The 17698-nt window shown below is 46.4% G+C and overlaps 1 protein-coding gene across 2 annotated transcripts in view; it reads left to right on the top strand.

The window, feature by feature from the left end:
• Positions 1-17698, top strand: part of LOC115099378 (carboxypeptidase A2-like) — a 30793-nt gene that overhangs the window by 827 nt on the left and 12268 nt on the right. The window contains exons 1-7 of one of the 2 annotated variants that reach the window (XM_029616981.1): positions 4019-4153; positions 4950-5031; positions 11448-11582; positions 12552-12650; positions 14302-14403; positions 15072-15173; positions 16818-16928. In XM_029616981.1, coding sequence (XP_029472841.1) covers positions 11565-11582; positions 12552-12650; positions 14302-14403; positions 15072-15173; positions 16818-16928 — 432 coding nt within the window. In that variant the 5' untranslated portion in view covers positions 4019-4153; positions 4950-5031; positions 11448-11564. Of the gene's footprint in view, positions 1-4018; positions 4154-4949; positions 5032-11447; positions 11583-12551; positions 12651-14301; positions 14404-15071; positions 15174-16817; positions 16929-17698 lie in introns of those variants that run through there. The other variant, XM_029616980.1, reaches the window with a different exon arrangement.

Genomic DNA, 17698 nt, shown 5'->3' with positions numbered 1-17698 from the left:
ATTAGCACCTAAAACATCAGTAGGTTTGCCGTCTTCACTACGCGTTCTTGGATGACTGCAATTTCCATGGCTTATTCCAATATGTTCCTCCCCTGGCTTTTGCGTGGCCATGCTGTATTTCTTTTAAATTTTGGGTCACTTACTTGAAAATTGAAATAAAGAACTTACAAAACTTCTGGGTCGTTTTAGGGATGCGGAAGCGGGCTGTGCTCTGAATTTCTCCGGATTCACGAGCCGGCTATGCCCCTGGGTCCGATGGGCCGTTCCCAGCCTTGTCTTTTGTCTGGATTTTTTGAGCTGTCCATAGCCCAGTTCTGATCAAAATCTAAACACCTTGGATTTTCCTGGCTAAGTCCGGTTCATGTTTCTAAACAAAGAAAGGCTTGGACTTTTCCCGAGAGCCAGCCTGTGCGCATCGGGTCCAGCAAGAGCAAGATGGGGCGGGGAGATTCCTGGTGATATCAGCTGCCTTCGCACCTCTCCTGCAGAGGACTTTCAGCAGCCGGGTGGGTGTCGCGTGTAGGACTACTGCAGAATTCTGGCTCGGAGCCGGGTCTGGCTTTATACCTTCTTCCATCTCTACCCCCACCTGCTGTATGAAAAGCTGGATTCCAAGCCCACAGAGGCAATAGGCCAAAACCAAGACTCGTTCAGCCTGTCCCTGATGACATGGAGCAATCTGATAACCCTAATGAAGGGGGGTGTCTAGCTCAAAGATAACCTCATTCTTCCAGTCAGATGAAGAGCAGGAGGAGTTAGGGGTCAGTCTGGTGCCTCAGTGGCAATTCACAGCACTGAAATAGTAATGACAGCGGAAAAGGACCATTCTGCCCAACAAGCTTCTTATGGTAATATCTACTGCGCTGTGTAGGTCACCCCCAGGTTTCTCTTAAGGGTAGTCCATGCAGTTACCCCCAGTCCTTATGATAAGGGTAGTAATATTTGCAATCAAAAACCAAGCAACTGTCAAATCCTTAATAAATTACTTGTTTGCTGGGTGAGGAGCCCTCCCGAAAGTTCCGGCAATGCTGACTTTGCTTTGCTTTTGGACTTGGCCGTAGAAACAGTCCTGTGCTTTTCCCCTTATGCCTGCACATCAGTAACCCCAGACCGTAACGGTCGGGGCCCATGTTGACTGCCGTCTGAATCCAATTCCCCTTTTCCCCCCCCTGCCGTCAAAGCAGAGAGCGATGTTGCAGTAGCATCAAAAGTATCAAGGCTCATTGGTTGAGGGTAGTAATCCCTGCGCTTCTGCTAAGGGTGGTAACTGCCAAACCAGCAAGTTATCCCCATGCACTCTTTTCTTCATTTCCATTCTCTAGTCTTTAGGGATCCACAGTGTTTATCCCATGCCCCTTTGAATTCTTTCACTGTTTTTGTCGTCACCACCTCCTCTGGAAGGGCATTCCAGGCATCCAGCACCCTCTCCCTGAAGAAATATTTCCTGATGTTGGTTCTGAGTAGTTCCCCCTAGTTTCATTTCATAACACCTAGGTTCAAAGTTTGTGCATCATTAAAACCTTTCAGGTATCTGAATGCCTGTATCATATCTCCCCTGCACCTCCTCTCCTCCAGGGTGTACATATTCAGATCCTTCAGCCTCTCTTCATAAGTCATTTGATGGAGACCCTACACCATTTTGGTCGCCCTTCTCTGGACCGCCTCCGTCCTGTCTCTATCCTTTTTGAGATATGGGCTCCAGAACTGAACACTGTACTCCAGGTGAGGCCTCACCAAGAACCTGAACAAGGGCATCATCACCTCCTTTTTCTTACTGGTTATTCCTCTCTCTATGCAGCCCAGCATTCTTCTGGCTTTAGCTATTGCCTTGTCACATTGCTTCACCATCTTCAGATCCTCAGACACTATCATACCAAGGTCTCTCTCTTGGTCTGTGCTCAACAGTCTTTCACTCCCCTGACATGCATCAGGTCTCCAATCCCCAAATCAGGTCTTGTGCTCCCGGGTCAGCTGGGGATGCTGCAGAGGCAGCATTCACAGTCCCTGGGATGGAGGGAGTTGTGCTCATCTCCTAAGGATGATACCTAGTGGCTGGATTGAGAACTCATTGTAGATGAGGCCCTGGTGCATGAACCCCAGCCAAAGGACCTTTGCTGCACTGACCAGACTAAGTATGTTGGGGGGAAGGGCCAATATAAAATAGGGGAAAAAAAATCCCTGAATAACCGAAAATGAAGGCTCATGCCGTGGGATTCCAGCCCTGGTTCCGACTGAAGTGATGGCCCAAAGCAAGAGGAGGAGACTTCCGAGTCCAGAAAAAAATCAGGCATTAGAAAGCCTTTGTGTGAATCTGGTTTGTCTCGTATTTTGCTTATTTTAACCGTTCTTTATCTTCCATCATTTATTATGCTACAACGATATTATAAGCTGACACCTTAGGGCTACCACTGTTACTTTCCCACAAGAGAGGCAAAAGCAAATCATAAAATCTGCCCCATGTCGGAGGCTAGAGGACGTGGCATGACATGGTGGGATGAGAAGATTGCCCCCAAGTGACGGGAAGTGGTACTACAACCACCGACAGAACCCACTGAAGGACTTGCATGGGAAAGTGGGAGATGCTCCTCTGATCCTGAGACTGCCTCCAAACACGTCTGCAGCATATCTCTTCCTGTTTATCGCTGCTAGCCATCTTGGATTGGCTTCCGCTTTGTTTTGTTTTTTTGCAGCATATCTAAAACATTTAAAAAAAATATTTATTTATTCAACAGTCATCACAATACAGGAAATAACAATACAAAAGGATAATAGACATAAATCGGGGTGGTCATCCTTTCCAACAACAACTTATCAGCTACCTTGGTAGCAACAAACAAGACAAGACAGGACAAACCCTCATTCATCCCACATTCCCATACACAAATACATAGAGGCCAGCATTTATTTACTAATATTGCTTCGGTGTCACTTCAAGAAACCTTTCCCAAGCTTTATGGAAATCATTAGACTAAGGCTTTCTTTCTAGTTTGGCGACCGTTTATAAAATATGTTTCTAATCTAAAATTCGAAGAAACCAAAAACGAGCTGTAAAGCATTTCTGATTTTAAGACCTGTTTAAGTGGGGGTGCCCCTTTTTTGTGTCAGAATCACTGCTTTCTGAGGTTTCTGGCGAAGCCGATCCTGTGCCTTAACATCAGCAGGAAGCAGTGACTCCAGCAGTAGCACGAGTGACATCTCCTATTGCCCAGAGACACTCGCAAGGGAAGAGAAATCTGTGGATGAACAAAGACAAGCACATCCAGAAAACAAGAAACCCCAAAAATATAAGTATTTAATGGCGGAAGAGCCCAAGCCATAAGCGCACGCAGGGGTACACTGGGCCTTTCGGGGATCTGGCACTCCCTGGTGGGCCGATGAAGTTGGTCGCATGATATTTGGTGCCAGCATTTCCTCTGCTATGCTATGTCCACGCGCTATGGTGTGCAGAGAGAAGGGTCCAGAGGAGACATTAGCAGCCGAAGGCGAAGATAGTGTGGGCCACCACTGAAGCCCAGGCCGGAGGCAGCTGAAGAGTGGAGAGAGGCTAGAGGCCACCGCTGGAGCCCAAGCTGGCAACAGCTGAAGACTGGAGAGGCACTGCAGGCCACCACTGGAACCCAGGCCGGCACCTTAATATAAATGCATAACTTAAATGTGTGTGGAGAGGTTAGGTCTGGGTGTGTGTGTGGGGGGGTGTGTGTATGTGTGTGGGGGGGTGTGTGCAAGGCTGAAGGTTGCCTAGGTTGCCTAATACCCTTGCTCCAGTCTAGCTCTGGCTACACTGGATTCATGTGGGAAAGCAGGATTCCATCTGTAGCTGTATTGTTTTGGGCCAGGCTTTCCCCAGCCTCATTCTTGATCAGGGTTTAATTTTCTTTTCTTTTTCTTAAGCCCTGGAAGAAGCTGGCAGCATGGATCACTTCTAGTCCCACCCCCCCTTCCCTGGAGTAGTTTGGCAGAGCAGAGCCTAGGGAATCATATAAGCAGCATTCTGTGTAGCACACAATCATGCTAGGGTGTGGCCCTGAGAAGTGGAGGCAAGCTATTATCACAGAAAGGGAGGAGTCAGCCAGAAAGAAGTGCCTGTGCAGTGTTAGTGAGGCTTCTGTCAGAGGTGGCTGTGCTGTGAGAAGGGCAGTTGGCTATGGAATCAGTAAGTCTCTGGGGGAGAGAGGATGCCGAGAAGGGGTAAGAATGGAAAAGAGAGTGGGCTGCTGCAGGGTGAGGAAGGCTGACAGCAAGCAAGAGTTTTTACATAATGATTTGGAAGTGCTGGGTAGGGGGCATTTGCTGAGTGAGCACATGAGCAGCAACACAACAGCAAATGTCTTTGTGTGTGTGAATAAGACATTGGTTGGCAGTATGGTTGTCTCAGTATTTGGCAACTGGTTCAACATTTGATTGGTTGGCAAACAACCTTAACACCAGACCAGGATTATATATGAGAGATATAACCAAACCTGGGGGAGGGGTTTTCAACAGATTACATGGATGGAAGGGGACTGCAGTTCAGTTTGCTCACCCCTGGTCTAAAGTGTAATGTAGTTAGTTATTTAGGGAAAATATGAAATTTGTTGGAGATTTTTTATCGCAATTCTGCCAGACTCCAGGTCCCATGATGTACCTCTCAAGGGTTGAAGGTGTGATTTTGGGAGCTGTTGAAATATGTGCTGCACAGAAAGTGCCCAAGTGAGTCACAGATATCCTATGGGCTGGTTTTGAAAAAATATCCCCCGGGCTGATATTTTCCTGCAATCCATCCTGAGTGCACATGTTGTGAGGATTTCTTTAGAAATGAAACCGTGTGTGACTGCGGAAACGGGACCTGACAGCGTGCAGTGCGCCAGCCCCACCCCTGTCTCCTTGAAAAGGGGAGGAGCCTAAAGTTTAAGACACGGAAAAAGATGATTGGCTGTTAATTTTCCATTACTTTTTATGCATTTCTGTAGAGACCAGGTTCTCCGGATCAAGGCCAGCAACGAAGAGCAAATCAACACGCTTCAGTTCTTGGAGACTCTGGAACATCTCAAGGTACATCCCTAGCCCCTCTGATCAGACCATACCAGCAGCAGAACGGTTCACAGAGCTTAGGTGGCTTTGCCTTTAGGGATGATCAAGGAAAGTGCAGCAGGTGAGAAGAGAAACAAAATAGTATAAAGCACGCATGGCCCTCAGGCCTTTCGGAGTTCCCTTCCCAGCACCAAAGGACGTGATAGAACCTCACCAAATCAAGTTCCACCTGCTGTTTATCAGCGGCAGCTGCTGAGGCATTTGCCCAGGCAGGGAATGGTCTACGGCTGCCAGCTGACCCAGGTCAACCCAATAAAGAGGATCAACACCTGCTTTTGCTCAGTTGTTTGAGTGCATGGAAGCGTAGTCCTGTTTATTGGATTGCTGGGTGCCTTCCCCGACCAGTGGGCATGAAATGATGTGCTCTGCTCACGCCTTCCCCTCTGCCCTCCTCCTCCAGATTATGGGGTTTTTTTTGCATGTGACTATTCCGCTTACCCACGCAGTTTCTTCATTGACAATTTGCAGTCACGCTATCACTGGTTTTGGTTTGAATTTAGTTTTGGTTGATCTTCACTTAAATTCCCTATTGAAGGAGAAAATTAAGTTGGTTCTCATGACTGGTCCCACCGCTAGGTGGGATGAATTTGTCTTTGTCTAATATAGATCCTACCTATTAGGCACTCAGAGTTACTTCTCCATGCAAGGCTCAGTTTCTTTGGGTTGCTCTGGATCAGTTGGCAGCCCTAGATATTTTCCCTCTGTAATCTTCTTTCTTCAGCAAGGATCCTCATTCCCTCCCACTCCCCACAGTCATAAGAACATAAGACATGCCATACTGGGTCAGACCAAGGGTCCATCAAGCCCAGTATCCTGTCTCCAACAGTGGCCAATCCAAGTCACAAGTACCTGGCAAGAACCCAAACATTAAATAGATCCCATGCTACTAATGCCAGCAACAAGTAGTGGCTATTTCCTATTGATTAATAGCAGTTTATAGACTTCTCCACTAGGAACTTATCCAAACCTTTTTTAAACCCAGCTACACAAGCTGCCTTAGCCACATCTCTGGCAACAAATTCCAGAGCTTAATTGTGCATTGAGTGAAAAAAAACTCTCTCTGATTTGTTTTAATTGCTACTTACTAACTTTATGGAGTGCCTCCTAGGCCTTGTATTATCCGAAAAAGTAAATAACCATTTCACATTTAACCGTTCGAGTTCTTTCATGATTTTGTAGACCTCTATCTTATCCCCCTTCAGCCGCCTTTTCTCCAAGCTGTATAGCCCTAACCTCTTTAGCCTTTCCTCACAGGGGAGCCATTCCATCCTTTTTATCATTATGGTCGGACTTCTCTGTACTTTCTTCAGTGCAACTACATCTTTTTTGAGATGCGATGACCAGAATTGCACAAAGTATTCAAGGTGCGGTCTCACCATGGAGCGATACAGAGGCATTATGACATTTTCCGTTTTGTTATCCATTCTCCTACTAATTCCTAACATTCTGTTTGCTTTGTTGACCACCGCAGCACACAGCAGATGATTTCAATGTAGTACCAACTTGATGCCTAGATCTCTTTCCTGGGTGGTAACTCAGTCTCAGATTATGTAGGCAGAAGTCAGGGGGATTCTGACAAATAGCAGAGAAGTCAATTACCTGCTATTAATTAAGTTGACTTAGAGAATAGCCACTGCTATTACTAGCAAAGGTAACATGGGATAGACTTAGTTTTTGGGTACTTGCCAGGTTCTTATGGCCTGGATTGGCCACTGTTGGAAACAGGATGCTGGGCTTGATGGACCCTTGATCTAATCCAGTATGGCATGTTCTTATGTTCTCAGCCCTTCCCTTCTCTCTTGCTAGAAGCAGCCTGGCGAGAGGCAATCCTGAGGCATTATCAGGGTTGGGGCTCCAGCTCTTCCTATGCAGGCAGTCACCAGCAGTAGCTCTCCCCTAGTAGATGGAAAGCTTCGGCACACGCGTTGCTGTGAGGCAGGCTTGAGCTGGCTCTGGCTTTTTAAGTCAGCTCTTTAAAGGACACAAACACTGAAAGAGCACAGCTCTAGCACAGGAAAAGGACAGCCCTAAGCAGTGAGAGAGCAAGGTACCTAGCAGTACAGAACTTTGCATTGCAACAAGTAATATGCTAAAAGGAGACACACGGCATCGATTGAACTGCAGTGGCAGCCAGTCAGGATAGGCAGGGTAGCAAAAACCTACCCTGTCACTCAAAACCCTGATCCTATCTCTTCTAACCTCTATTCATTTCTGCAGCCAAGAAACATAGCTGTGAATCTTCAACAGCTTTATACGTAGATAATGGAACTTCCTGGGCATCCAGTGGGGTAACTTTCCTTGTGCTAAAAGCTGTGATCTTTCAGTGCTTATGCCGTGCTCTGTCAGGGCTAGGGCTGGGCTTTGTGAGTGCTACCGTCATGATCTTTTAGTGCTAGGGTGGTTCTTCCAGTGCGAGGGCTGCGGTCTTTTGGTGCTTGTACCCGTACCCGTAATCTTTCAGTGGTAGTGCTGGGCTTTTTTTCCAGCAGTGATTTTCTGCTAGGTCACGCAGTGTGTCACTGTCATGGAGACTTAGTGCTTGACGGCACCCCCAAATCCCCCAAAAGAATTACAATAAGTTGCAGACCATTGTGGCCCAAGGAGCCTCCCTCAACCCCAATTTCACAATTAATATTTTCCTGGCGTGTAGACAGATGGACTCAGAACCAGTGGTTTATGCTTCTCTGCCAGCAGATGGAGACGGAGCCAGCTGACAACAGTATGTATACTCTTGTAATGACCCCAGCATGCCAGTATTCTCCGTCTCCAGCAGATGGTGCACGTGCATCTCCCTATGGGGATTGCTTTGAGTTTTTTGGAAGGAGAAATCTGAAATTTGACTTAAGGAAAAGAAAGCCCTGCTCTCCTGTGGTGACACTAAAAGGTCCCTCCTCCAGCTGAGAATTCCTAAGGTGATTTCCGTGGTCCCTCAGAGATGTGCCTTGGTCTGGTAGCTGGTTTTTCCCAGTGTGGACTTTGCTGCTTGTTCAGCTGAAAGGCAGCGGGTGCAGGAGGCCGAGCCCGGCGGTGACGGCAGATGCCCTCTCCCCCCACAGCCGGAGACCATCTCTGCACTTAACTGGTAAGCGCTGAGCTCAGGTAAGGTTTAAAAAAAAAAAAAGAAAGTTTTACCTTCAGATACAGGGACAGATAGAGGGGTTTTTAGGACTTCCTCCGGTCTCTGTGCTTGGCGCACCATCCCAACGTTTGTTCTTGCATCCGTTGGGGTTGGGGAACTGAGCAGCCTGGCGGGTTGAGCAGCCCTGGTGAGCTAGGCCCCGTAGTTAGGCTTTTTGCTTGCACGTTGCGTGGTAGGCTGCGGCGGCGTTTTTGCGCGCTCCTGTGCGTGCTCTGCTGCCCTTTACAGGCTCGTGACTCTGATAGGAGGACTGAGGCTATCCTTAAGCAAGCCTTTGAGGCAGGGAAGATGACTTTACAGATCGCTTCCTGTTGTGCCCTAGTGGCGCCATCTTGACTGCTTCTCTCTCAGGAGGTTGATGATTCTGAAAGGAATCCCAGGGCGGTTATGGAGCCCGCTGCCGCTTTTTTTTTTAGCAGATGCAGGCTGCGATTTGGTCTGTAACTCGGTCAGAGGAGTGGCTTCGGTGATGGAGGCCAGGCATCAACTCTGGTTGCGAAATCGGTCAGCTGACAGCTTCCAAAGCCAGTCTTGCAAATAAGTCCTTTAAAGGCTCGCTCTTGTTTGGGAGCGAGTCGGAGAAACTGGCCAGTAAATGGGGTGAATCTCCGATTGCCGGAGGATAAGAAGCAACTGCTGTGCCTCTTTGGCATGAGGGGTCATCTCCGGGGTTCCAGGCGGTTTCATCCCTACAGAGGGTTTGTCCTTTCAGAAGACTTGGCCTTTTGGTAGGTCTAGGTCCTTTCGTCCCAGACAGCTCAAGAGAGGAGCAGGCTCGGGTGACGGATCTTCCCAATGAAGTTTTGCCAATCCACCTTCGGGAACAAGAGATGGGGGGATGTCTCTCTCTCTTTTATCAGAGGTGGGTCGAGATTACATTGGACCAAGTGGGTCCTGGAGGTGATACGAGAAGGATATGTGCCGGAATTTCACGGTATTCCTCGGGACGTGTTCTTGGTGTCACTTCAAAGGGTTCCTCAGGCTGAGGGCTGTGATTCCTGTGCTCACGTCTCAAGTATGGGACAATATTCCATTTATTTTGTTGTGCTCAAGAAGGAGGGTTCCTTTCATCCCATCCTGGATCTCAAAAGGATCAACCATCGTTTGAAGGTGACTCAATTTCGCATGGAAACCTTACGATCTGTGATAATGGCAGTGCAGTCGGGGAAATTTCTGACCTCCCTGGATCTGTCCGAGGTCTACCTTCATATTCCCATCTGTTTGGAACACCAACATTTTCTACGTTTTGCAGTATTGGGGTGCCATTATTAGTTTCAGGTGCTGTCTTTTGGTCTAGCCACTGCCCCCAGTTCTGGTTGCCAGTTTTTAATCATGTTTTAATCAAGTTTTTTGCTAGTCTGTCCACAGTTGCTTTTGAAGAGAATACTGGCAGGCTGGGGTCACTGCAGGGTTATATATACTGTGACGTCAGCTTGCTCCATCCACATCTGCTGGAAGGGGAGCATAAACCACTGGTGCTGAGTCCATCTGTCTACATTAAGGAAAACAAAATTATCAGGTAAGTAATTTCTCCAGTAGGCTCCAGATCCCCTCCTTACCATCATTATCTCCATCCACCCACAACCCCTATCCCAAAATTCCCACCCCACCCAGAACTCCCTAAACCTCCAAGGCCACGGGGAGTATGGTACATTCTTACCACTCCCAGCAGTGTCCAACATTGCTTTGACCACTCTCAATGGCCTTGAGAGTGTTGGGGAGCTCCTGGTGGGGTGGGAGGTTTAGGGTAGGGGTTACAGTGGATGAGAAGGGTGGGAGTGAGGACGTGGCCAGTTTGTGTGTTATTTGTGGAAATAGGGAGGTAGCAGCAAGGTTCCTTGGACTGCTATGGCTCTCAACTTTTCGTAATTCTTTTGGAGGGCTGGGGGGGGGGAGGGCATCAGGTGCTATGCCCAATATAAGTTTTTATTATTATGGCAGGTGGGAACATGGAGGATCAGGCCTGCTAGCCAAGAAAGCTTCTTTTGTACTTAACTGGCTCTATTTTGAATAAAGCTAGTTAAGATTTAAGTTATCCAGATGCATGTACCTGTATAACTGTATATTAAAATATAACGGGTTGGGTTTAAAAGTTATCTGGATAACTTTATAGAAGCATAGAAATTTGGTGGCAGATAAAAACCATTTCGGACCATACAATCTGTCCATCCATGCCAACTACTCGGCTTTACGATCCCTACCACTCCCTCAATGATCCTCTGTGTTTATCCCATGCTTTCTTAATTCAGATACTGTCTTTGTCTCCACCAGCTCTATGGGGAGGCTGTTCCATGCATTCACTACCCTCTCTGTAAAGAAATATTTCCTTAGGCTACCCCCTTTCACCCTTATCACATGACCCCTAGAGCCTCCTTTTCTTAGAAAGAGGCCCGCCTCCTGCATGGAAACCTTGGAGGTATTTAAATGTGCCTATCCTGCCTTTCCTCCAGGGTGTACATGTTGAGATCTCTAAGTCTATCCCCATATGCTTTAGAAAGAAGACCACCCTCTGGACTGATTCCAACTGGTTTATAACGTCACCTGGATGACCTTAACTGAGTATATTCAGCAGAAGTCTTGCTGAATATCCATGACAAGTTATCTGGGTAACTGCAGTGAGATAACTTGTCTGCGCGCCAAGGTGGTTTAACTGAAGACAGGAAACCAATTAATCTAACAAGGTGAAGCTGTAGAAATTTAATCTTTGCACCACAAAATAAACTATATAAGAAAACAGGAAACTGGGTGGGTGGGTGAGGGGTAGGCAGGGAGGGATTTATAGGTAGGATCAAATAGTTCTTCAAATGCTCTCTTACATTCCAGTGCACATGCTGCAGCTTTCTTTATCCCCAAAAAGTCAAAGAAAATCTTATATCAGAATATGTCAAAAGGTGGCTTCACCTACCACAGTCTGAGTGTGTTTATCTTACTCTCCAAAAATAAGAGAGTGGAATAAACTGTTTGCTCTGATTCTTTTATATAAATCTGCGGATGTCATTATTATTTTGATTTTCATCATGAGGAAAACGCCCAAATTTGAATGCCGGAAAAGTTTTGGCTTTCAAAGATTAAAATTTTGCTGGAACTCTATCTGGAACTTCCCAGAAGACAAAATTAAGAACAGAAAAGAAAGGCATAAAGGCAGAGTGCCTGAACCTTGGTTGTTTGACTGGATGCTCGGATGTTGACCTTGTATCCTTGGGAAAATATTATTTTCTTGATCTATTCTTCTCCATAGCTTGATTTCTGGCTGCACCCCTCCAACCCCGAGGTCCCGGTGGATGTCCACGTTCCCTTCCCCAGTCTCCAGGCTGTGAAAGTTTACCTGGAATCACAAGACATTGATTACTCCATCATGATTGAAGACCTTCAGGTAGAGAGAAACTGATTGACTCCCAAGTATCTTTTCAAGCCTCTCTGCCCAGCCCCTTTTGAATGTTCTGAATTTGATCCCACACTTTTTTTTTACATGATCTTATTTATTTATTTAAACTCATGCTGCTTGTATTTGTCTGACATTCAAAATTATTAGTTATGTTTGTGCATTTGTACAGTGCTTTTTCTCCAAAGTATGGTACTGGAAAAATGTAAAAAGTGAAGTGCCTTGTGATCTCTAATGCCTACATAGTACCTAGGACTACAGATCAGCATCTTATCTGAAAGATGGCACACTCAAAAGTAATACCCCTGTACACCATATTAAGGCAAGGGTCCAGTGGTGATTGAAAGAGGAAAGGGTTTTCTATGGTGTCACCAACACCGCTTCCTACAGTTCCCAACACTCCTTTGACCTCTCCCATCCAAGCACTTTAACAGACCCAGCCCTGATTAATTTCTGACATCCCAAAATATCAGCATCCAAGGTGGTATCACTACAGGCAGCTGAACTCTTTCTCTCCTCGCATTCTTTCACCTACACTCCATACATAGAGACATAGTCTATCAGGCTCTTTCCTGTTTACTTGATATTCAATTTTACTGACACTTCCCCACCACCTACGATCCTCTCTGCTTGTCCCATGTATTCTTTGATAGTTATGCCAGATTATCCATGAGGACTGGAAAGGAAGGCTTCTCTAAACCTGAACCCTTCCCTCTCTTGCCAGCAGAGATCACTCTTGCTCCACACCATGGTCCTTCCAGTGTCCTGTGACCGGGATGCATATTCTTTGCGACATGCCCAAATGCCAGCAGCCCCTATGGAAAGATGAGAATTCTGTGTTGGCCCACACACAAACCTTTTAGCTAAGAAAAACATTTGAGGTTTTCTCTTACGCACACAAGTTTCAAAATGTTGTTGTTCCACTTAGGATCCCTCACGGGCTTCTATTACCTGTTCCAGGTCATGCTAGATGAAGAGAAAGCTGGGATGGAATTCAACCGAAAGTTGGAACGCAGTACCAGTCATTTCAACTTGGCCACGTATCACACGTTGGATGCTGTAAGTATCTCTGGGCTGTGTGTACCATTTCTTCCAGCACACGGTCTCTGCCCAAATCATCTCCTCTAAGGTTTAGGATGCTCTTTCTCATTTCATGCATTCTATGTGGCGGTTTACAGTTTCTAAGGTGCCCCTTCATCTCCGTTGGCCATGGAATGAGAACTGAACTAAATTGGGGTAGCTTCTAGTGCTAAGCCAGTTGAAGGCCCTCCATTTGACAGCGGGATGAGCTGCTCCATGTAGACCAGAAGGTTGCTGGTTCTAATGCTGACTTGCATAATTATCCTGAGAACTTGTCAGGAAATTTGCACAAAAAAGGACAACATTGTAAAAAAAAAAAAAAAAAAAAGATGGCATGGTGTAAAGTTTTGGTTGCTTTTTTTTTTCCCCACACAGGAATGGAAACAGTATATGTATGAGCAGGTTGCAGGTGTAGGAACCTTTGTAGATCTGGGAGGTTTAGCTGCAATTAGAAGTGAAAAATCTATGACTATAGTAGGTTTTAGACCATGTTTTACCCTTAAGGAGAGCACTTGGGTTGTCTCGGTGCCATATGGAAAACCAGGTCAGGTTTTCCACTCCCTAGGCTGGCTGGGTCAGGGGATGCTGCAAAGGAGCCCCTGGGGGGGATGGTACCATGATGGTCATATTTAGGGTCCACATTAGCCATGTTGTAGAAGGAGCCATGGTTTATGGCCCCTGGCTGAAGACTGTTGTGATAGTGGCTGGGCTGGGCTGAGTGAGGACTATGGAAAGGGAGAGGTGGGGAAGAGAATTGCAAATGAAGGCTGATGGCGCTGGATCCCAGCCTTGGTTCCATTTGAGCTGGAAGCGTAAAGAAGTGAGGAGAAATGGCTGGGCCAGAAAAAAACAGAAATAAGAGAAGTTAACAAGTATGAGAAAAAAAAAAAAAGAGTGCATGGCTTGCTGGGCAGACTGGATGGGCCATTTGGTCTTCTTCTGCCATCATTTCTATGTTTCTATATATTAACTCTGTTTACTCAGCAGTACACAAAACTGAGCTTTTTCTCAGGTATCTCTACTTTCTTTGCCAACTACACAGACCACCCCCTTACTTGCATTCTTTGATGCACTAAAGGGATTTTTTTTTCCATTTTATGTTTGGGGAAAATGCTTCATACATAGTTCCCAGCTTAGATTGAAAGCTGACATCAATCCATTAAAGTTCATCCTTCGTGAACCTTGTGCTGTGCGTAGGCGCGCTTGCCTTGTTTGAACATGCCAAGGTGGGGGCAACGCCCTGCTCCTAACAACACTCAAAGTATAATTTCGGAAGACTGCCCATCAGGGGAACATAGGCCAAACTGTCATAATTTCCGTGCTCCTCGACCTAATGAGGCCACAAGCAATCATCAAGATGAAACTCAGTGTAAAACCCAGCTCATATTTAGTTTAGACGCATGGGGGAAGGGTTGTCTTCCCGGTGCACAGAGAACGAAGCTGTTGTGCGCCTACTGATCCCAGAACAGCCATTACACCCGCCATGGATCACAGCTCTCATTTTGACTCTATTGGCCACTACCGTGAACTTAAAGCCAGGGTGTCCGCCACTATCCAGTGAACAGTGAGCAGCAGTGAAACACACCCAGCTTCTCATTCCCCTCTTTTTGCCTGTTTTATCCACACACAGATCTACACAGAGTTGGACGCCCTGGCCAGTGAATACCCTAACCTGGTCAGCAAGCTGCAGATCGGGACTTCTTACGAGGGCCGGCCCCTGTACGTGCTAAAGGTAGGTTTCCTTTCCACGCTCTTTCCTCTCAGCTCCCTTGGCAGAGATGGGCTTTGGATGGGCTGGCAGGCCCCTCCCATGCACTGCTCCTCACCTGGTTCAAGCCACAGCGGCCATCCACCGTTCCCGTAGCGTTTTAATATGCAACGAAACGACCTCCAGCAGCTGCGGTCTCTTCCGCTGCAGAGAAAGTAACTTCACTGGAACTCAGAAACAGAAAGAGGATAAACCGGCCTTTGGCGGCTTTGGCCTATATTGAACGCTTAACCTGAGCACGGAGAAACACCGAAGGCGGCATCGTCTCCATCATCTGCCCTTATCTGCCGACATCTCCCAAGCCTCCCAAACGGTTCCTCCCCTTTCGCTATTAACCCTTCACCATTCTCTAGAGCTGCCGTTACCATGAAAGAGGTCCGGGACTGTCATTCTGTTGCAAGGGGTTATATAGCAGGATATCCAAGCTCGCGGGATGGCACATTTCTGTCCCGCTTCCCTTACTCTCTGTATAACCACTGAATCCTCCATGGCTCGTGTATAGGCCTTGCAATCATCCGCATGACCTTGCACAGCATTTTCAGTGCTAATTACTCTTATGTATGTCTCTTAAACGAGCAGATCACAAAGGAGAAGCTTCACTCTTTAAAGTTTTTGCTCTGATCATATCACAGTTCAGCACCGGAGGAACCAACCGACCTGCCGTTTGGCTTGACTGTGGCATCCACTCCCGGGAATGGGTCACTCAGGCTACAGGCCTCTGGACTGCACACAAGGTGATTTTATGTTGTGCGTGTAACATTGTTGTGTCCAAAGCATTGCATAGTTTAATAAGCAGGGCACCCAGTTTGTACAGTCCACGCTCTAATTCAGCATCTCCACTTTTTTCAAGAAATGCTCTGACTTCTCTGGGGGTCAATATCGTAAACAGTTTTTCTCCGGCTAATTCAGACTCAGCTGGACAAACTGCGGGATTAAAAATACCACCGGTCTGACCACCACTGACATAGCTGGATATATTCTTAGCTGGCTAAAAACGTATCTGGTTATATCAGGGATGTTTTAGGGGTGTCCTGGGGTAGAGCATCATTATCCAGTTAAGTTAGCTTCACAATGCCAGCTAATTTTTACATGGGCGGGTCTGTTCCGTGGTGTGCATGCAGCGCTGAGTGTTGCTGCAAAGTTAGCTGGATACAGTTTATCCAGCCTCCCAGAAGGACCTCTTCATGCCCACAAGAGCAGGTCTGGCTCTGTTTCTCTTCTACAGCACAAAGCTCCAAACCCTGCACCGGGGACATTGCCTCAGTGCTTTCAAGCATGCTCATGCATGCATACTCCTAAGGTGGAGATTTGCCAAGACAGGGGAGACATCTTCTTGCTCCAATGAAATACAGCAGGAGAACAGGATGAGACAGTGGAAATGTGATGTCAGTTCTGGCTGGAAAAGGTAGATGTCTTTTTCTAAGGAGAGAGAGCTGGCAAACTTTATTTCCTGAAAGCGGAGGACACCTCTTCCAACTCTCAGTATCCCTTGGAGGCCAGACTCCAGGCTGCTAATCTTCTAAGATTTCACCGGCTCTGAGCCCCAAAGCGATAGACTGTCCAGGATGAGAAATGGGAGGAGCTGGTACATTGCTAGAGGATAGCTCCTGTCTCATAACGCTTTTCAGTATCAAATTATCTGTTGTGCGTGTGGAAAGTCTCAGAAGCCTGGCTCTTTGGAGGCTCACCACATTGAGAGGTATGGGATGCTTATCACTAAGTAGTTCATGGTCACAGTGTTGCTAGCTGACTCCTGATGTGTGCACAACACAACCAGTGTAAGTAAAACACAAAGGGCTGCATTTTCAAAAGCAGAGTTGGGACTTGGGTGCATCACTTCAGCCTTTCTCGTAAATCTGAAAGTCGGACGTTTGAAGAATCATCAAAAGCCAGTTTTTGCATGCCTAAGATTATTAGGCTTGTGACCCTCAAGGAACACAAGCAGGAGAGATTTTCAGATTATCCTTAATGAATATGCGCAGCTGTCCCATGCATATTCATTAGGAATATTCTGAAAACGTTTAGAGGCCCCGGAGGACAGGCTCATCATGCCATAGTGTAGGAACCAGGGCTAAGCAGGTGTGTTGGATGCCTGGTTTTAATTTAGACACAGTTGAAATAAACGTCAGTGTTAGCCATTTAAATGGCCCACACTTTACTGCCTGAGGCATTCAGATATCTAACTTTTCATCCCAGTTAGGCTTCCAATCTAATACCCAGTTAAGCTTTTAAATGTCTAATAATGATTGAAAATCTGTCTGGGTTTTTTTTCCCCTGTGGACAAATGTATGCATCTGAATTCCCAATGTAAACAAACAGCTCTGGTCTTTGAAAATTTATCCCAGAGTGTGCTAACAGAGCCTCCTGTCTATCTTCAGCTTGTTTCAGATTATGGAAAAGATTCGTCCATCACTTCACTGCTGAACAACTTAGACATCTTCCTCCTGATCGTTACAAACCCTGATGGATATGCATTCACTCACACTTCAGTGAGTATCCTAGTGTCATACACCAACAGATACAGTATCATTCACACCTCTGTGAGAATCCCAGTGTCATACACCAACAGATACAGTATCATTCACACCTCTATGAGAATGCCAGTGTCATTCACCAACAGATACAGTATCATTCACACCTCTGTGACTATCCCAGTGTCTTACACCAACAGATACAGTATCATTCACACCTCTGTGACAATCCCAGTGTCATACACCAACAGATACAGTATCATTCACACCTCTATGAGAATGCCAGTGTCATACACCAACAGATACAGTATAACTCCGAGCTCTGTGAGAATCCCAGTGTCATATACCAACAGATACAGTATCATTCACACCTCTGTGACTATCCCAGTGTCTTACACCAACAGATACAGTATCATTCTCACCTCTGTGAGAATCCCAGTGTCATACACCAACAGATACAGTATCATTCACACCTCTATGAGAATGCCAGTGTCATACACCAACAGATACAGTATAACTCCGAGCTCTGTGAGAATCCCAGTGTCATATACCAACAGATACAGTATCATTCACACCTCTGTGACAATCCCAGTGTCATACTCCAACAGATACAGTATCATTCACACCTCTGTGACTATCCCAGTGTCTTACACCAACAGATACAGTATCATTCACACCTCTGTGACAATCCCAGTGTCGTTCACCAACAGATACAGTATCATTCACACCTCTGCGAGAATCCCAGTGTCATATACCAACAGATACAGTATCATTCACACCTCTGTGAC

Source organism: Rhinatrema bivittatum, chromosome 9, assembly GCF_901001135.1.
Source record: "Rhinatrema bivittatum chromosome 9, aRhiBiv1.1, whole genome shotgun sequence".
NCBI lineage: Eukaryota > Metazoa > Chordata > Amphibia > Gymnophiona > Rhinatrematidae > Rhinatrema > Rhinatrema bivittatum.
This window is presented reverse-complemented; position numbering and strand designations above follow the sequence as displayed.